The sequence below is a fragment of the Centroberyx gerrardi genome, chromosome 2, assembly GCF_048128805.1.
Source record: "Centroberyx gerrardi isolate f3 chromosome 2, fCenGer3.hap1.cur.20231027, whole genome shotgun sequence".
Taxonomy (NCBI): Eukaryota; Metazoa; Chordata; class Actinopteri; order Beryciformes; family Berycidae; genus Centroberyx; species Centroberyx gerrardi.
Genome location: NC_135998.1, coordinates 21,731,624 through 21,752,834, shown reverse-complemented (window position 1 = coordinate 21,752,834; position 21,211 = coordinate 21,731,624). Strand labels below are relative to the sequence as shown.

Below are 21,211 nucleotides of genomic sequence, written 5' to 3'. Positions count from 1 at the left end.
AAGTAACCGTTCAACCTCGTGGTGTATTGTGGGAATTGTGTTATAGCCGCTGGTAATCATGGCAGACGCGTTTGGGGAAGGCTTATTCAGCGTGTTTGATGATGAACAACAAACTACATCCAGCAAAAAGACACCGGCTTCTCTGGCACCAGAAACGGGGTAAATGTTGGCCTTTTCGCTCGGTCAAGTTTCTTGTAACGTTAGCAAAACAACTTTGAAATGAGGAGGCTTGCTGTCCAGAAACCTGAGCATGCACGGAGCATCATGCGTGCCGCCAGGCAGTAACAAGGCACAGTCCTAACTATCAGTCTGTAGTAAGGAAGCTAGTCCCAGGTAGCTAGCTAGCTCGTTTAGGAGACATAATATAATGTACCTGCCTTGATTGTATTAACTAACGTTAACGTTAGACCAGTTAAACGTGTTTCTGAATTTCTTTGTTGTTACTTGTCAGGGTGGGAAATTAACTTTTTGAGCTACTAGCCTCTGTGTCTGGTGGATTCATAAAATCTACCAGCCACTCTGTTTTTTATAGCCACATCTTGAAGTCAGTGTTAAAGGCTAAATATCATACATGGCTTGGCTTCTAGACGGTTTGAAAAAATAGCTGCACTACTTAATGGTTTCCTTGGAAACGAAATTTCATATCAGAAGGATTTCAGACTACGTTGCTCAGTACGGTTCCAAGTGGTCACGGGGCATGTCAGACCTAAACAGAGGGTAGTCAAGGTGCATGGGCGTCACTTTACCCCAGTTTGGGCAAACTTGGTTGTCCTGCCACAGTGGCTGGTGGACCTAACAAATTTACCAGCCATTGCTCAAAATCACACCCATTTGACAGAAGTTAATATCCCACCCTGGTTGTAAATACGTTCAATTCAGTCTCTGTAGGATTGGGAAGTATTATGTTACCTGTCAGAAAAACAAGTGCCTAAATGTTGTTCTAGGTTGCAACATTTCTCTGAATAAATCATAACCTCCCAGCTGCAGCGAACAGCAATACTGCATCTGTCTGTGTTTCCTTTCTCCACTAGGAAAACCATAAGTAAAAATGGTAATGACAAGGATACAGGCCCATCTACCAGGACCAAGAGGGAGGCAGACTGCGATGGGACAGACGAGGTGGTGTTTGGGAAGAAACCTCGTCATGACACGGCCTCTTATGACCTAAAGTAAGATCAACCTAAAATAAGATAGGTCTGTGCAGGACGTCGCAGTGCTGTTATTACGTAAAACTGTTGAAGTAGACCCAGACCCAGACCCTGTCATGGTATTAAAAAATAGGTATATATAAGTAACAGGTTTTTTATTTACCCCAGTCTTGCAGATTTCATGCCCCAGGTGAAGGTGGAGCAAGTCGAGACTGTGGAAGGATGCTCCCATGAGGTAAAGAAAGCAAATTAAATTGATATATTATGTTATTTTTCTTATTTCATTTGATTAAACTGCTGTACTTCCCCAACAGGTGGCTCTGCCTGCCAACGACGACTACAAACCACTGCAACCTCGACAGGGGAAAGCAGCCAAGGTACAGTAGGCCTTCACATTGGTTATTCTAGTGCTGGGATTCATTTTGTTTGTTCAAATTAGCAGAATGTTGCCCAGAGACACTTAATACGATTTCAAAACGTATTCAAAAACATGCATGCACCTCAAATCTACTTATTCAGGGTAATTTGTTGTAATGCCTTTTAATATTATGTGTTATGGCTAGAAAAAAAAAGTTTAGTGAACTTTTCAAACCTTTTTAGTAAATTTTGAAACGTTCGTTAACTTTTAACACCAGAATGCACATGGTTCTTAAAAGGAAAATACTTGTGTAATGAAATGTTACAAACGTTTTTCACGTGGAACACAGTAATGCTTTATGAGGAGTTAATGTAGAATGTGCACTCTGCTAGGGAGGCACCGATACTGGTATCCATCCGTATCAGTGCCGATACCAGACTAAAATGGAATATCAGTATTGGAGATTTTACCCAAGACTAAAATCTCATACACAAAGCCATGAGAAACATGTAAGAAATAAAAACAAACTGTCTTTATTTTATGCATTTGTGGCACATAGAAGCCTGTATTTCTCAAATGGTGGGAAAAACAAGGATTTTATCTAAAAAAAAATGTGTCCATTGACCCCAAACTAAGGAAGTAAGCTTGCACTGTTCAGTAACAGTAATGGATCGGATCAGTACTCGGTATCGCTAGCCAATTCTTAATTTTTCGTAGTCTGAATCGGTATCGGCATTGAAAAAGTGGTATCTGTGCATCCCTACACTCTACTGGTGTGGTTAAAAGCGGGTATTGAGGCAGGCTTATTTTTCGCTTGGTTCTGATATGGTTTCTCTGTCTTGCAGGAATACCCTTTTATTCTTGACCCGTTCCAGCGTGAGGCCATTTTATGTATCGACAACAACCAGTCTGTGCTCGTGTCTGCACACACATCTGCCGGCAAGACTGTTTGTGCCGAGTGAGTATCATCTATACACACCCTGCTGTTTAAGCAAAGTGCTGAATCAATTAACTTACCTGAATTGTTCATTTCAATTTTAAAGCGAATGAATCTGATTTTACTCTGATATCCTGTGCTTGTAGATATGCCATAGCGCTGGCCCTCAGGGAGAAGCAGAGAGTGATCTTCACCAGCCCCATCAAGGCCCTGTCCAACCAGAAGTACAGAGAGATGTATGAAGAGTTCCAGGATGTAGGACTGATGACCGGCGACGTCACCATCAACCCCACCGCCTCATGCCTTGTCATGACCACAGAGGTAGGGCGTGGTTACGTCTGGGCAGAATGGGGTCAGTCGAAACACCGTTGGAGTTTGTAAATCCACACAGCACACGGCGAGTTTGCTAGCGCTGCTCTGCATCAGCCTTCTCCAAAAGAACAAGGGGATCCTGGTTATAAATATGTGGCTTTTGGACCCGCAGTGCAATCATTTGCCTTCTGAGCACTTGGCTTATTCTGTTTGGAGTCATTTTATGGTAATTTCTTGTCCTTTTTGGAACTCTAAAGAGCCAGGACCAGGCCACTTTAGTTCTTTTAAAGAAAGTGAATACAGAGCAGCGCTAGCAAACGCGCTGTATGTTATGTGGATTTACAAACTTAACCAGTGTTTCCACTGACATGAAGGTGAGTAGATAATGAGCAAATTTTCGTTTTTTGGGTGAACTATTCCTTTAAGTCTGAAAAAAGAGAACACAACAGGAGCAAGTGGGAATTGCCAGGGCCAGCTGAAAACATCACAATATCAAAACGATCCATTCTATACTTGAAACTTTTGCTCAGCCAAAAGTTATTTAAATTTGTTCTGAATGAAAACCGTCACCTTTTTTGGAAGGGGGGTCTTGGCAAAGTGTGCTGTGTGTTTGGTGTTGTGTGCTGCCGGGGTCTGGAGGCAGAACCGGATAGTTTGACACGGTTCCCTGCTGTCCCCCCAGATCCTGAGGAGCATGTTGTACCGAGGCTCTGAGATCATGAGGGAAGTGGCCTGGGTCATCTTTGACGAGATCCATTACATGAGAGATGCAGGTGTGTAAAGAACACACACACACACACACACACACACACACCACTGACTACCACATTACCATTGTGCATGGGAACATTGTTAGTAGCAATGTGTGAAATCCTTTTTGACTTTTGTGTATTTCAGAGCGTGGCGTGGTTTGGGAGGAGACCATCATTCTGCTTCCTGACAATGTGCACTATGTCTTCCTGTCGGCCACCATCCCCAATGCCAAACAGTTTGCTGAGTGGATCTGCCACCTCCATAAGCAGGTGGGCTGATGTAAAGACTGAACAGAATCAGAGCATCAAGCACACGTTTTTTTTTTCATGAGTGGTTCAGCATCATGTTTCCTCTTGTTTTTGTCTGTTATTTTTACATTATTACTAAAGTATTCTTTTCTCCCTGCAGCCATGCCATGTAGTGTACACAGAGTACCGTCCCACTCCTCTGCAACACTACATCTTCCCAGCAGGGGGCGACGGACTCCACCTGGTGGTGGATGAGAATGTAAGAACACCTACAAACTACACTCACTGATCTCTGGAAGGCCAAGCTGTCAACGCAGCAAACATATCCATCTCATATTATCCCAGTTTGCCCGTTTCTCTTGTCTTCGCTCTGTTTTTTGATATACATCCAGTTGGGATTAGTCTTTACATGTCAGATGTGAATAATATCTGTAGTCTGATGTGGTTTTTCTGTGTAATTCTTCAGGGAGACTTCAGAGAAGACAATTTCAACACGGCAATGCAAGTGCTGAGAGATGCTGGGGATTCTGGGAGCAGCAGTGGAGGCGGCAAGTGGGACCCGAGAGGACGGAAAGGAGGAACTAAAGGTGTGCTTGTCAGTTTTAAAGGTTATATTGCCACAGTCATGAATGTGAATGTCTTAAATTCAGTGATTTATAACAGAAATGTGTGTGCTGTCTCCCCAGGTCCATCCAGTGTTTTCAAGATAGTGAAGATGATCATGGAGAGAAACTTCCAGCCTGTCATTATTTTCAGCTTCAGCAAGAAGGAATGTGAGGCCTACGCTCTGCAGGTGTCCAAACTGGACTTCAACAGGGGTATGTGCATTTATGCTTGGGACTGTGTGTTTGTGTTAGAAATGAGGATACTTCTCTCTCTGGAGCCCCTGTATCACAACTAATGTTGCTGTGTGTGCATTTAAGCATTTTCCCTAGAAGTGTGCAGCTGGCCACCCACCCTACAGAAATTTTCAAAATAAAGGGCAATGCAGCCAAGAGAGAATTTGATTTAGGAAGGACTGACCTTGTATGCAGTACTCCTGCAAGCTCTTGTACCTTGTTCGAGTTGTACTATAGTCCTGGTTATTTTGTGGAATACTCTGCTAGGTACAAGGTTTACTTCTGACCTGGAACCAGTAGATTAGTGGCAGGTGACCTTTTTTTTGGCATGAGATGTACTTTTTCGTTTTCATTTTTGGCTAGGCTAAGATGAGCTAAAAGTGTGAGTCAAGTAGATTCCATGAAAACCATGATTATAGTATAAATATGCCACCATGAAAAAAGTCAATAATTTAATGTTCTTAATAGTATTAATTCTGGTGATTTGGCTATGACTTGAAGGAAATATTTGGCAGGTGCAGGATTTGACAGTCCAGAGTGCAAAAGTGTAGCATAACCAATTTAAATGTAAACTGCATAATCTGGGAATTACATTTTGGGGCACTGATGCGACTATAAATACTTTTTATTGTACCAGCATTGAGAAATCCTTGCCGGTTATCCGTCCAACTGGAAACGATCAAATGTCAGCTTTACATAAATTACCTCTTATTTGGCTAAAATTATTTTGTGAGCCATCTTCTCACTACATTTATTAGTTAGCAGTGATAAAAGTAGCACTACAATGTGAGTATTTTGAGCTCCTTGGAGTTTTTGAGCTCCTTGACTTTCTGTGCTCAAGTGCCAGAACAAATACACTTTTTGTCACAAAATGCAGAGAGAGAGTTGCAAAAGAGTGAGAGGTCAAATTAAGCAAGTGGAGCAGCTCACCAAAATGCTAAATTGTTGGCAAGGCAGGCTTGACTGAAGCCTCCCCACTCAGAATGCCATGAATATGGCTCATTGTGCCAGCACAGCTGTTGCTGTCCAGTAGATAAGTGAGGAGATGCTTTATGAAGGCAGATCTGTGCATGATGAGAGATGATACAACAGCAGATTGAGCTTGGCTTATATCCATTGGTTCAGGCTTTTTTCAGTAAAATAAAACATGCTTATGAAGACTTGTTTGGGGCAATTATGCTTCCCTCATTTTGGTTTGTTTTACCTCCTATTATAAATAAGAGGGTTTGTTTTTGTGCTCAGTTTTTGCGTTCCAGCACTCTGAAGGCCTTTTTCTGTCAGTATTGCCAATATTAAGCAAAAAACTGGTTACCACAACTGAACATCTCTCAGTTCTCTTTGAAGGCTGTAACTTGACCACAAACTGCACCTGCCCCCTTTATATTGAAAAACTACCAAAGGACATTGCTGTCACTCAGAAACTCATAAAGGCCCACTGTTCTTCTGTTTTCTCTCTAGCAAAGCATCAGTTAATTTGCCAATACGCCATTACTGAGTAATATAGCTTTGTGACAAGCCAGATTGTGTAACCTGTGTATTTATAGGCAGGCAGTTGCTGGCATGGAGTTCCTCAGTGTGTCTGTAGGGTCCTGATGAGGAGAGGGAGCCACGTGGCTCTCCTTGTCTCTCTTTCTCAGCCAACACCCCCCCTCCCTCCCCCCTCCGCCATCCGCCTTTTCCTTCTTTTCTACTTTTCGTGTTCTCTTCCTTCCATCCATATCTTTTACTCTGCCTCTCCTCTCCATGCTACGACTCCCCCTCTCTCCCTTCCTCTTGCATGCGGTGACACATAGTTTCTGGGCAGTGTTTGTGGAAGGGTAAAGCTGCCTTGGACTCAAGGGACTGGCTGGTGCCAAGACAAACCCACAGACGGACTGCAAACAGACTGAGGAACTGCAGCGACAGACAGACAGACAGACAGACAAGATAGAGAAAGAATGCTGATTATGCTGGTACACATAAAGACGGACACGGATCCAAATGGTGTTGTTGTGGTTCAGTCCTGCAGCAGTCACCTAGAGGTGAATAGTTGCACAAACTATCATGCTTAGATCTGTGGCCGTATGGCATCTCACTGTAGTTGCTTTAATTGAAGCACTGACGTCAGACAGCCTCCTCTGGAAGTCTGCTCTGTGTATTAATTGCCAGATATATGATGTAAGGCAGATGTTTTGGTTTAATTTTCTTTTATCAGATTGTTCTGCTGCAGCCATGGACTTAGCTTGGGCTTACCTGGCTTTTTACACTGGTCTGTGTGTGTGTGTGTCTCTGTATTTTGCTTTATTTAACCACCTAACACAAACAACACAACTTCATTATTATATTCAGTTCTGATAAAAGCTGCATCAAGGAGGATAGTGTCTCACTGATAGCTGAAGGGTCTGTAAGTCTCTAACAACCAACAACAGTAACATGACAAGCCTAGACTGGGAGAGAAAGAGAGGGATGACGTGTGACAAAGGTCCTGGGCTGGATTTGAACCCAGAATGTCACGTTTACATGGTACGTGCCTTCGACCATTGAGCCACCAGGACGCCCCGTGATAAAACTATTTCATCAGCATCAGTTAATTCAACCCAAATGTGAATCATGTCCACTAGAGAGATGGAGAGTAGTGTCAGTTGCTCCTTCAGTCCCTGGGTGGTTGTGCAAGTTTCCCCACACGTAATGTCCAGGTAGGAGAGCGTGAAGTGAATTATTGTCCCCATGAAATCTCTCCCCATTGTCCCACAAAGTCAGTAAACAGCAAATAAATTATCAGAAAATGTGTGTGTGATTAGTTGAGAGACACACAGGTTCAGGAATTTTATGAAATATGCTCTGCTGGCTTTTTGCTAATATTGAGAAACCTTAACAACTATGGGAAAACGTTGGTAACTGCCAACCCTTCAGTTTGATTGTCATTGGACTGCGTTTTTGTTTGTTCCAGATGAGGAGAAACGGCTGGTGGAGGAAGTGTTCAACAATGCGGTGGACTGTCTTTCAGATGAAGACAAGAAACTACCTCAGGTAAGGAGGACAGGACTTTCTCTCACTCTCTTTCCTCGAGTGATATTTTGTAACCATCCACACTGTTCTGACTTCAAACAGTTTCTGAACCCACCTCTGCCACCTTGTAAGCCTTTAGAAGAAATGCCTCCCCATTTCCTTCAGAGTCATTATTTTCTGCTGAGGCAAGACCGTAAAAGAGCCTTCATGTAAAGGGTTACACACATGCCACATAAAGTCGACAGGCTCAAACACTGGGCTCCTGTTGCGCTACCATGCTGTGTTCAATCATTCTATGAAAACCAGCCCTGTCGAAGTAACGGTTGTTAGTGGCTAAACCGCTACCACACGAGCCATGGCAAAGCCAACCACAAATCTCGCTTGTTCACTTACATGGCTAGATGCTTCCATTTTGGATCAAGCATCACAAAGTCTCTCTTCTTTGTTTTTTTTTCCATGAGGCCCTATGAAAGTTACCCTTATCTTCTTGTCTGGCTCTTAAGGCTTTGATCTCACAAATCTGTCCATATGCACTATGATAAACACTAATAAACTTAATACTACAAATTCCAAGCTCCGTTCTCCCTCTTGTGGATGTCGCCCAGGTGGAGCATGTGCTGCCATTGTTGAAGAGGGGGATAGGTATCCACCATGGAGGCCTACTGCCCATCCTGAAAGAGACCATAGAGATCCTTTTCTCTGAAGGCCTGCTCAAGGTAGGACTGCATCCGGACACTCACCAAACCATACTTAAATAATCTAAGATTCTCCCAACCCAACATTATTACCACAATCATGGGTTGGGAGCAATCACTCCAGTCAGTAATTGTTTAGAAAAGTTATCATAATTGTAAATGTTATTTAAGGATTGTTGCCTGATATTCCCACTGGGGAAACTAGGAGTTTGACCTCAGATATGAACGTTGGGGTTGATTTGCTTCTAAGAGCGTAACACAAGTGTGCTCATCATGCAGCTGCTTGGGGGATTGTTTCAATAATGCAATACCTGTGTAACATGTGGAAAAGTGATTTCCTGTTAGACTGGCAACTCCTGAAGCATGACGAAGCCTTGGCTTCAGCCTGGTGAAATGGAAGAGATGTTTTTGATGTGTTGCTCTCTCCCAGTCCCAGCAGTGATTACTGCCTAGAAGGGAGCGGGCCACTTTGTTATATTTTTCTATAACATATTTCTTATGAAAGATTACAATAAGTAGTAATATTAAAAATGCATAAGGAATTGAAATAAGCAAAATTGGAATTGATACAGTCGAGACAATTCCGAGACAAAAACTGTAAATACGAGTGAGTTAAGTTAAGATTCTGTAAATTTTCTAATATCTAACTGAATATTGAGATTAAATTGTCTTAATGCTGGCTTTTCATCCTCAACCCAGGCCCTGTTTGCCACAGAGACTTTTGCGATGGGCATCAACATGCCGGCCCGCACTGTGCTCTTCACCAGCGCACGGAAGTTTGATGGCAAGAACCACCGCTTTGTAAGAACACACACACAATTATGGTCACTTGTATGTGGGATGGGAGGGATGGTATATGGTCTGCTCAGCACTGATGTTGGATTAGTTCCCCTATCCTACATTTTCACCCTGTCCTGTCCATCAGTTTTAAAACCACAGCAGGGACCTGAGTGCAGTGTGTAGGTGCCACACAGCCTGCTGCTGTGAGGCTTTATAAGGCCTTGGAACCCGGCAGCTTACATCGTCACATAAACAGCCACGTATTGTTTACAAGAGCTGGGGGCCATGGATCAAGCTGCTGTCACTTAGAAGCACCCTTCATCTTCACTCCATACACATGGACTTCCAGCTCACACACACACACACACACAGGCTTGAAGAGAATGCAAGAGGGAAGGAAGCTGCCCTCCAAGAGGTTCATCAGGAACATCTGGTGCCTCTGACGGTGCCAAAGCTCCACGCAGGCACTCGCACACTTAAACACATACAATCTCTCATTCCACTGCACTGTTCCAATTCATGAGCTGAGCTGAGAGACCGTAGCAGGCCTGAAATGAAGATCAGATTATTTCAACACAGAAATAATCTGATCTTAATTTTTATTGCCCAAAGACCAGCAGAAATATGGGTTTTAATCAGAGCCATGTGTGGTGCAGATAATACTGCTTGGAGGCTAGCAGCAAACCAACCGGTTCAGTCTCTTCCTCATTAGAAAAGACTAATATCTAAATGTCTGTTACTCATGCAGGTACTGGGATAATTATGGGCAATAATTGTAGAAATACCCTTCATATTTTGCAAAACCTTTGGCACTATTTTCACTTATAGATGCACATTAAAACATTGTCATTATATTTCTTCTGTAGTAGAATAGGCTATTCCTTGCTGTTAGTCTTCCTCAGAACCACAAAGACACACCACATTCCACTTAAAGAAATGCATTCAACATAAAATTGCTTAGTTTTTAGTGTTATATCTGTGTTTTTGCATGCTCTAGATCACATCAGGTGAGTACATCCAGATGTCCGGGCGTGCTGGGAGGAGAGGAATGGACGAGAGGGGAATTGTTATTTTCATGGTGGATGAGAAGATGAGCCCAGCTGTGGGCAAACAGCTACTGAAGGTACTTTATATGTGTCTGCTATGAAGCTGTTACTGCATGTGCGTGATAATGTTGTTACTCGTTTAAAAGTCACAGATTTGGATGTCAGTGAGTCGGCATACATGTTCTACATCACTACAGTGATACAGGGTCAAGTGAATTGCCAATACTGTCTTAGTCCTTGGCTCGATGCATTTATGGCTCAGGGGAGAGATGTGTGTCATTTGAATGAAATATCTGGCAAGTTTGTGAGTTTTTTAATTTATCTGCCCTTGGCTTTCAACAGTGCTGCACTGTCAGAGTTGCATGGATTGTGAAAGAGGTTGTGTTAATGTAAAATTGCTTGTTGGCATCGCCACAGTGCTCGCTCCCAGGGTCTCTTGGATAAAGCTGCCTACCACATATCTGTGGTTCTGGGGTTTCAGAGTTGGTGATTGCTAAGCCCCTCTCAGCGTCCTTTCAGGGAAACTGACTTTAGCCTGTATTTATTTAGACCTCTACATCTAGTTGGCACTCTAGTGAAATGTTACCAATGTTGACTGTTAATGCTGACAAAATATGCATGTCAGTCAGAGCTGTGTACTACTGAAATAACAATGTTGAGTTTTAAATGCAATTTTTACCGTACCCCTCTGGCTTTTCCCGTGCTGTGCAGGGCTCGGCAGACCCTTTGAACAGCGCCTTCCACCTGACCTACAACATGGTGCTCAACCTGCTGCGTGTGGAGGAGATCAACCCAGAGTACATGCTGGAGAAGTCGTTCTACCAGTTCCAACACTACAGGGCTTTGCCTGGCGTCGTGGAGAGTAAGCACATACCCATTCTTCTTACTTTTCAAAAGCTGTCAAGAAACGCAAATCAAGTTGACATTGTTTTCACAATTAAATGAAAGCCCTGATGTTGTTTATATATCAAGTTTGACCATTTGCATTTCGTTAAATATGAATACATGAGGCGGATGTGAAGAATGCCCTGAAGGTGCATGGGAAATTCCTTTCTGTTTTGTTGTGTGTCAAGCTGCTACATGCCATGGGCTCTATCAAAATGGCGTCCTTCTATCCAAGTGACCAGAGGAGGGCAGTGTCACAAAAATCCTTTGCCTGGCCTTTGTCTAGTAACACTTCTGTAAAAAAAAATATTTTGTAGAATAGATTTTATTTATATTGGTCTGATTTTTCTGTACAGAGATTAAGAAGTTGGAGGAGCAGTATCACGCCATTGAGATTCCCAATGAAGAGAGCGTGGTCACCTACTTTAAAATCAGACAGCAGTTGGCCAAACTGGGTAAAGAGATCCAAGAGTTCACCCACAAACCCAAATACTGCTTGCCCTTCTTACAGCCTGGACGGCTCGTCAAGGTAAGGGGGCGTAGACACATGCATTTCACGACAAGACGATAATAATGGAGTCTCATATATCACTTTAATTCACAATGAAACGCCATTTTTGAGAGCATCTTGCTCCCTTAATGTGATGTATTCTGATGTATTCTATCCTGTTGAAACAGGATATTGGGGCGGGACATAACGTGGGGAGGGATCATTCAAATGTGTAAACCAATGGGACATCAGTTAGGTAGAGAAAGGTAGTTTGATTTGATGAGAGGGGTGAAGGGGGGGTATTGTTCAAAAATCTGTGATGGTTTTATTGGTTGGAATTTTCATGTCACCTCCTGGTGCACGATGAAGTCACCACTAAAGATTTTCTGTTTTCCACCAAGTAAAAGTAATGACATTTTGATATAAAAATACAATAACATTTTTTTTTTATTTTTTTTTTTTACATAAATTGTCAAATAGGTGTATGGTATAGTTAGAAGGAGCGAAAAAGTAATTTTTCATTTCAGTGTGACTTTAATGGATCTTTGTTGCAATCCCACAGGTGAAGAATGAAGAGGCAGACTTTGGATGGGGTGTGGTTGTTAACTTCTCCAAGAAGTCTCATGTGAAGGTATGTTGGTGTCACATCATCACATGTATCATCTCATGTATGTGCATGCATTTAGATGTGTGTGTGTGTGACTAATGTGCATTTCCCTGTCTAGGCTGGTACAGACTCGGAGCCGCTGTATGTGGTGGAGGTTTTGGTCCACTGCAGTAAGGAGAGTGTAAAGGACGCTGCTACTGAAGCTGCCAAACCTGCTGCCCCGGGGGAGACGGGAGAGATGCAGGTGGGTGCAACAAACACACCCAAGAACACACACAAATATGACTACATGTGCCTATAATCAGTGTCACTATGATTCTGATCACTATTTGTTTTTTGTCCAGGTGGTCCCAGTGATGCTGCACCTCCTGACTTCCATCAGCTCAGTTCGTCTTTACATCCCCAAAGACTTGAGACCCTTTGACAACAGACAGCTCATGCTGAAGTCTATACAGGTACAAAACGTAACCTTCTTGAAAACGGAGCATGTTGAAACAGGTACAGCTAAACGGGCATCCTTATCTAGATTTTCTTTTTCTGAAATTGGTGTTCTTTCTTTTTTTTCTCTTTCTCCAATCTTGTCGTCGTCGTCAGGAGGTACAGAAGCGTTTCCCAGACGGTGTCCCTCTGCTGGACCCCATAGATGACATGGGCATCAAAGACCAAGCGTTGAAGAAAGTAATTCAGAAGGTGGAAGCCTTTGAGCACCGCATGTACTCCCACCCCCTGCACAGCGACCCCAGTCTGGAGTCTGTCTATTCCCTTTGTGAGAAGAAAGCCCTGGTGAGGAACTCTGTGTGTGTGAGAGAGAGAGAGAGAGAGAGAGATAAACTACTAAATGTCAAACCCCATTTAAATTTAAGGTATTTAACCATAGGCTGCAGTTGGTTTTGTTACCATTGAAATATTAATTTAGATTATCTTTGTGTGTTGATTCAAATCAGCATCTTTGTTAGTTAACAATCAGTGACCTTCTGTTGTATTTTCCTGCTAAGCAGGTTGGGATGTGGTAATATACTAGTCCAACAAACACAGGAAGAACGCCAGGACAATAATCCAATAAGACCTCGCCCTCGTTCATAGGTCAACTAGCACAACATGACTAGCAGAGCCCCTCCTTTGGACTGGGTAAAAAGGAGAGAAGGGAATAAAATATTTTGACAAGAAAGAAAAGATCAATTTGAAATCTTATTCTGCAACAACTGAGAATAATTTGATTTGGCCTGTGTTTAGCAAGAAAATGGGTAGAATTGTTGTGTTTATGAGTGTAGGTTAGTCATTCCAAGTATTTTAAGTGTGCTACACTTTTCAGACAGATCAAAGAACCGGTTTGGCTAATGAAATGAAGGTAGCGAATGATGTGGGTGTGTGTGTTTATCTGTTCAGTTCAAGAGAACTTTATTTATCCCGCATTGGGGCAGTTAACTGGGCGCAGTGTACAAGATGCAAAACAGAAAAAACTCCCATAGTGGCATATCTCAAAGAAATTTTACAGTGAGAAAAAGCAATTAGGGGCATATTTGACTATTTAAAGAAATACTTGCATCTCTTTTTGCCTGTGAATGTGATCTTGTGTGTGTGTGTGCTGTGAGATGTTAAACTCCTCAGTGTAAACTGGATTACTCTGTGTTTGATGGGCAGAGTGAGTGTGTTGAGATTAACTGGCCCTTCTATTAGCGTCTCTCCAATCCCTGGATGGCCAATCTGGGACTAATCCTCAGTATCATTTCTCCAGCTACACTCTCCTTTGGCCTTAACAATAGTCACAGTACACTTTCACCCACTCTACTCATACCACACCTACACACCATTTTATTTGTTTATATGTTAAAACGAATGGCACTGTCTCCTGGATGCATTTGTCTCACTTTAGTCTGAAATGCTATTGTCACACACCAGGTACAGACTATTAAAGTTACCCACATTTGATACCAAGTAGCGTAATACTAAACCAATATCTATTTAAAAACTTTGTTTTCGTGGTGCTGGCACCTTTTTCAGTGTTTTCTACTTGGAGCACTAACTGGAGTAGCTCTCTCCTCCAGTTCAGAGAACTGAGCTTACATGTTTTTTTCTGGCAGCTTGGATAAATGATGGTACACACTAGTGCAATCTGTCTGTGGCTTTGTTTGTTCTACTTTGGCACTGATGCATGTTGTAATGATTAGGGGTTGCGGTTAAAGTGGATAATGGACTTAGCTGGGGACAGATAGGTAGCTGGGTGCTTGTGTGTTGGCAGATGACAACTCAAGTATTCCTGCTAACGTGACTCTACTACTACGACTTCTAACTTGACTGCCTGAAAGCAGCTCACATGAGATTTTTAATGTGGTACAGCTGGTAGTTTTTGAGAAAAGCCTAGAGGGACTTCCCTAACTTACCTGTGCTAAATGTCACTTGGCATAACAATATGTGTGTTTGTTTGTGTGTCAGATCGCAGCGGACGTTAGGACAGCCAAGCGGGAGCTGAAGAAGGCGCGGACGGTCCTGCAGATGGACAAGCTGAAGTGCAGGAAGAGAGTTCTGCGACGACTCGGCTTCGCTACTCCCTCTGATGTCATCGAGATGAAAGGACGGGTTGCCTGTGAAATTAGCAGGTAGGGAAGGACAGAGCGCACGCCCAATGCGCAAATCACATAAATACAGACTTATTCCACTTAAATAGTTTTTTTGTATTGTCTGTTGTATGCTGATACAATGCGGTATCTGAAATGATGAGCAGGCCATTTCAAGCCAGCAGGCTCAACCATCTTAAGCCTGTTGTTAATACGATTCATGGTGACTTCTGGGTGAGATGTTATGGATTAAATCTAAGACTAAGTATAGGTGCAGTGGAGTCAGTGTATTGTTGTTCTTGTCTAGGGAATTGTGGGTATTATCAGTGCTGAAAGCAACTAAACATCTGTGATGGAGATGCTTACTCACTGACTCCAGTGACCTCTGCTCTCAACTGTCCCGTTTCTCTGACATCCAAGCCAGGTTTCTGCATAGTTGCTCACCTAAGTTTAATATAACAAGGGACAGATGTATCAGATCCTGTGTATTGACAAATTAATAAAATACCAGCTGTTAATTCACTGTATGGATGTGATGTGTCTTTCCAGTGCTGATGAGCTCCTCCTGACAGAGATGGTGTTCAACGGTCTCTTCAATGATCTGACAGCCGAACAAGCCACCGCCCTGCTGTCCTGCTTTGTCTTCCAGGAGAACGTACGAAAGCATGCGCACACACACGCACGCACACGCGCACACACACACACACACACACACACACACACACACACAAGCAGGGTAATTCCCTTAATTCTCCATACAAACAGATATTGAGCCCTCCCCGAACACTGAGATAAACAGCCCATTCCTTTTCCCACACATTTGAGCTCCAAATGCATTCTTGGCCTTTTCCCATCCACTGCAACCAAAACAGAAACCTGAGTTAGAAGTGTGTTTGTCTTGCCTAATGAAGCCTGTTCTCTCAATGAGGCAATCCAGCCTCAGATGCTTTAACAAACCTTTGCTTTGGCTCCACATCAGCTTAGTCCTCTGAACAGGACAAATTTCTGTCTCTAAACTCAATCATCTCGACCCAGGCCTTTGTCTCTATAGAATTTCTTTGGCTTGTGTGTGTGTGTGTGTGTGTGTGTGTGTGTGTGTGTGTGTGTGTGTGTGTGTGTGTTCCTTTGCTCTCTCTTGTTCACTCTCTTTTCTTTCTGTGTCTTGTTCTCAGTCATTCACTGTCAGCAGAGAGGAACTGAGACAGGCAGCTGTCACATTTTCATACCCATACAAAGGCCTGTGTGTGTGTGTGTGTGTGCACATACAGCTGCTGCCTGTCATTAAAGAGTGCTTCCACCTGCTGCGAGTTAACCAGGCTTTGACAGCAATCCTTACTAACCTGTATGCGTTTTGCATTCCATTCATGTATTCTGACATTGAACATCTGAGTAGCCCAGTTTGTCAAAATACACTAAAACAGGAGGGATTGACAATTCCACAACATTATTAACCAGCCGGGGAAAGAGTGTAAATGAGTCCCTGATTGGACGGCTAGAGTGAAAACAAGGCAGCAGTCTTTGAGAACCAGGATTTAGAACCACTGCAATAGTTAACAACTATTGTGCGTTTGCCTGCAGTGTTTGAATTATAGAGCAGAAAAACTAATGTGTGGCAACAGGCTATGTTACTCCTGCCAGACTAGATTGTATCAGTGACGGATTTTAGTAGGATGTAGGAGGTATTGTTGGTATTAGATGCAAGTTTAAAAGGGGAGTGAGGATGGAAGTACGTAGCAGACTTGAGGCGCACACACAGAGCTTATGGTATCCACTGAGAATGTATGTGGAAAAGACACAATTGGGGCTGATAAAAAAGCCTAGTGCAATGATAAACACGGGTAATATTACAGACAGGATTAAGGAAATGTCTTGGCCCTTGGGTTCATATCACTGTTATGTGAAAACCTTGTATCTCCAAAATGGCAACTTTTCAGAAAAGCAGCCTTCTGTGTAGCTTGACCATGCATTTTTAGGTTTATCCAATTGGTTTTGAAAGGTTTTCATGAGCCCAAGGGGAGTTATGAAGTTTTCACCCAACGACCACAATATGCTTTCCTCAAGCGAAAAAATGTGTTTGAGATTTGAGTTGTAAATATTAAGACATTCTTAAAGACACCATTTTGTTGCCAGGTTTTTCTAGGTGATGATAATGTTGTAATGTGTTTTGTCTTCCAGGCCAATGAGATGCCAAAGCTGACTGAACAGCTAGCTGGACCTCTGAGGCAAATGCAGGTAACGGCACAAAACAGTCCCAAAGTTGAGTCTAATAGTTAATAGTAATAGTCTGAATTTGGTGGAAATCTCTGCTGTTGTTTTCATTTCCAGGAGTGTGCGAAGCGCATAGCTAAGGTGTCTGCAGATGCCAAGCTGGAGGTGGATGAGGAGAGCTATCTAAACCAGTTTAAGCCCCACCTGATGGATGTGGTCTACACCTGGGCTAATGGAGCCACATTTGCTCAGATCTGCAAGATGACCGACGTCTTTGAAGGTGCGCCATTAATATTGATATCCACCAACAGCCATGAAGGACAGTTACATAACAAGTGTTTGCCCATTCCTTAAACTGTCCAGTAATTCCTTGTAAAATAGCCTATTGTACTATATAAGGTCACTTGCTTAATTAGCTATTTGTTTAGTTATTTATACTATGATCACCTGCATTTCGGTTCATTCCCTTGTGCTCTGCAGCCTGTAGTAAATTAAGACAAGAGGCAGGATTAATCAAAAGGAAGCAGGAAAAGGAGACATTTTCTTTTATAAACAGTGGCTTCAGTTATTGTAGGTCTGTCTAGGCTATTTTTACAGCTTTGAAGAAAACATAATTAAGTCCTTTCATTTTGCAAAATGATTTGATAACCAAAATTAGTCTGTGGGCTGGCTGAAAATGTGTGGCAGGCCTAGAGTTTAACAAAATGTAGCCCAGGTACCACAAAGCTTTTAAGAGTGATGTACGGTTCAAATCAGATCAAAGTCAGAGTCATCCTCCCCATACTTTCTAGCTCTGACTCCCAACAATGATCCAAGCTGTAAAATATGGGATATGTTGTAATCAGGAAGTGATGCTGAGTTAAGAAAGCTGGGGAGTATTGGCTGTGCATGTGGGAAAGGGAGACTGAGAGTAAAAAAAATCCAATTGATGATTCTCTCAGTCTTTCAAAATAAATATTTTGATATTACTTAGTTGGAGACAAAATATCCCTGCTACTCAATAAAATGTGTTTAGTTCATGTTTGTATGCATGCATGTTTGTTTGGCAAAGGGGAGAGTGAGCTGTGGTTGGTAGCCACAGTGCCGAATATGACGTTAGTTTCATTTAATCCTCAATGAACCAAAATGTTGGACCTTGCTCCGAGACCTCCATATTCTCCTATCAAACATTCAGTGTTTCACAGTGTGAATCAATACTGAATCCTGACAGTAGCATTAACTTTATATATAGCTTTTTGTCATTTTTACTGTATCCACACACTAAGCCTGGTGTGGGTCTGTGTCCCCGCAGGGAGCATCATCCGCTGTATGCGTCGTCTGGAGGAGGTTCTAAGACAGATGTGTTCTGCAGCCAAAGCCATCGGCAACACTGAACTGGAGAACAAGTTTGCTGAGGGTAAGAAACCTGACAGCCCACATCAACCCAGTCCCCAGTCCACAACCTTGAACCTAGTTTTAGACATGATCCACCCATATGATAATACATACAGTCATCATCCCTTGGCCTTTTTAATTGTAGACATCTCATTTTGGAATAAAACTTCTCATTTGTAGTTGCAGCTGTAAATGTTGTGGTTAAAATTTCATTCACATATGTATTTCTGTCTCTCTCTGTAGGAATAACCAAGATCAAGAGGGACATCGTGTTTGCTGCCAGTCTCTACCTATAATTGCCTTACAGCGTCCCAACACAGGATGGGCAATGGCTATGGGAGGATAATTACCTGTTTGTGACCTTATTATAGAGACAATGTCCGAAATAGTGATCATTTTAGTCATTATTAACCACCAGTGGATCCCCTGCCCCCTCCACTCCCTTGTTGTCAGACTGGGGTCAAGTTGTGTTCTCTGTTGTTTCCAAATGTTAGATGAATGGGGTTTTGTTCATCAGTTGAAGAAAATCATTTTTTGGACCCTCAGATTGTTTTTAGTAATATCTACTCATGGCCTCTTGCCTGAACCTTGTTATGTCCCAGAAAATGTCTGTGAATCCTGTTAAAGGAGAGATCCTGGATGTATGTTGTTGAATGGAGAGCTGTTTATGCGTGTTTCACATGTTTCAGGTTGCCTGCCAGAGCTCACAAAGGACTGGATACGTGTATGACATGTTAGTTAGTTGTGTCACATAATTTAATGAGCTAAACCTGGCTGAGAAAGTAAACAGTTTTGTCATTTATAGGTGAATGCATCTATCGTGACAAGAATGCATTGAGCATTTAGGTTTGTTTTGTTATTTTCATTATTATTTTTCCTCACATAAGCAAAGTGGTGCATCACATGACAAATTAATATATCTGGCTGAGCAAATAAACAATGTAGGCCATGCTTTAATTTGAAATGATGGCTTTTATTTTGACAATAATACATCAAACACTTGTACGTTTCATTTGTGTGTTCATGTTAATAAGCAAAATGGCTTTTATTCTTTTTCTCATTCTTTTCTTTTTTTTTTGCTGTCATTCAGAGCAGAACATAAAAGACATTTGTACATATTTGTAACAATTTTCAATAAAAGTCTGTATAGTGATTTTTTTTTTTTTTAACATACACATTATACAAAAGTAAGGTCTGCTTGTACAGATAATTTGATGTTTATATTAGTTCTGAGATACACAGAGAGCTGTGCTAGCAGCAGTAGCAGTCCAGCAAAGGCAACACGGGACTCAAACTGGCAATCTGTTGTCCAACTCTCTAACCGAAAGACAAGATATAAATGACGCTCATCCTTTATCATGAGGTTAGAAGGTTGGAGAATTTGATCGCAGCGACAGTGTCCTAGAGTCAGCAGCTCCAGATGCGGAGCAATGTTTCCCTCTGGTCTAAGATCAGCTTTAGTCTCCAGCATATTATCACCTTGAGTAAATTTCCTTTCATATTTAGCCCTTTAACACTGGACCTTAGACAATACATTCTCAGTAAAAGCTATGAAACTCACTCATAACTCTTAGTGGTGGAGTTAACATAAAACTGACCCTAAATCAGCATCTTGAGCGGAGTGACTGACTCCAGGTCAGGAAAAGCACAAAGCAGGGTTACATTCACAGGTTTCCCACCCTCTCTCTCTCTCTCCCAGCAGTGGTCAGACCCTTTAGTGGGCGCATGCAGATAAGTCTTCCCACTGGCTCAGTAGGTACATGCTATATGGTTCCTGTCCTTACAAAATCTCTAGCCCCTAACCTACATTTCAGTCACTTAAGTAGATCTGAAAGGATTGGATAGGTGTAAGCTTATCTCACCACTCTCCCTCCAGATGGGGAACTGATAGACAAGACAGCAACTTGCCTGTAATTGTGAAGTCTTTTTAAGTCTACTTTAAATGAGTCTGGGGTGTAACTTCCAAAAGTTTTTATGCATCTCACCTCTCTCACCCATTTCATTGAGATGCACACTCATCCACTAGCTGACATGACTTAAGAAGCAAGGCCGATGGAGCACATTTACAACAATACTCTGCGTTGTAAATCCATGCAGAGTGTTAGATGAGAATACGCGTCAGGTGAAAGGCTAGAGAGCTGGCATCCAGGGTGTGCATTTGGACTGGGCAGAGGTGTCCTCGCCTCTGGTTTAGCTTAGTTGGGGCTGTCAAAGTGGTTTCCATTGGTCGGGGTCTCCTGGAGTGTGGTGTGGGGGATCTCGACCTCCTTCTGGGGCTCCACGCGCTTCTTGAAGAAGTCGGACACAAAAAAGACCTGCAGAATACAGAGAGAATAGGAAAATGACATTAAGCAAACTGCAGGTTCTACAAGGTGCTCGAAAATACTGAAAGTGTCAAGATAGGAAGAGAGCCATACAAGGCTTGCTTCAGGCACTCGGGCACTAAAGTTTAAAAGCCTTTTCATGGCATAGATGGAAAATGAAAGTGGAGCTGAATTATTTGCATCCGTATCCTGTTTAACAATTACCGTCAAGGGCGATAAATCCATAACCAAAGTGCCTCAAATGCAAACTTAGGGTAAAGTACAGGTACTTACCACCAGGATAGCCATGAGGGCTCCCTGCAGGAGCCCAGTCAGCACATCGCTCCAGTGGTGTTTATAGTCTGACACCCTGGACAGTCCTGTGTACACTGATGCAGCAATCAGGAAAAACTGGATTGTGGGTCTCAGTAGCCTGGCCCATTCAGCCTGGAGTCTAGCCTGGAGGTAGAGCTGAGGGAGACACAGGGCAATGAGGGGGTTTTTGGAATATAGAAAAGTCACACAGTCACATAAAAATGTGTCACTGTGGCTGTGATAATAACAGGAAGAGAAGGCACTAGGTTTGGTATACTGTGCTACTGAATGGTTTTTGCAGAAGACAGGAGACATACTGCTGGGACAGTGGCATGCAAATGAGCTTCAGTGATATGCAGATGACTCGCTA

The 21,211-nt window shown here is 42.6% G+C and overlaps 2 protein-coding genes across 3 annotated transcripts in view; one reads left to right on the top strand and one right to left on the bottom strand.

Moving 5' to 3' along the window:
- Positions 1-29: 29 nt before the first annotated feature.
- mtrex (Mtr4 exosome RNA helicase) lies at positions 30-19,182 on the top strand. The gene is made up of 27 exons (XM_071894912.2): positions 30-159; positions 1,032-1,169; positions 1,317-1,383; positions 1,463-1,525; positions 2,352-2,464; positions 2,590-2,764; positions 3,438-3,528; positions 3,653-3,777; positions 3,917-4,015; positions 4,223-4,343; positions 4,443-4,574; positions 7,525-7,604; positions 8,189-8,299; positions 8,978-9,079; positions 10,056-10,181; positions 10,816-10,966; positions 11,346-11,518; positions 12,042-12,110; positions 12,205-12,330; positions 12,431-12,541; positions 12,681-12,869; positions 14,520-14,683; positions 15,191-15,296; positions 16,817-16,873; positions 16,967-17,129; positions 18,141-18,245; positions 18,467-19,182. Exons 1-27 carry the CDS (start codon positions 59-61, stop codon positions 18,517-18,519), a joined length of 3,111 nt encoding a protein of 1,036 aa, XP_071751013.1. The 5' UTR covers positions 30-58; the 3' UTR covers positions 18,520-19,182.
- The window catches only part of plpp1a (phospholipid phosphatase 1a), a 14,147-nt gene continuing 12,111 nt past the window's right edge, over positions 19,176-21,211 (bottom strand). For both annotated transcript variants that reach the window (XM_071894914.2, XM_071894913.2), the window contains exons 5-6: positions 20,821-20,997; positions 19,176-20,538 (exon numbers count right to left, since the gene is read on the bottom strand). In XM_071894914.2, the coding sequence (XP_071751015.1) occupies positions 20,419-20,538; positions 20,821-20,997 (297 nt within the window). In that variant the 3' untranslated portion in view covers positions 19,176-20,418. The remainder of the gene's footprint in view (positions 20,539-20,820; positions 20,998-21,211) is intronic.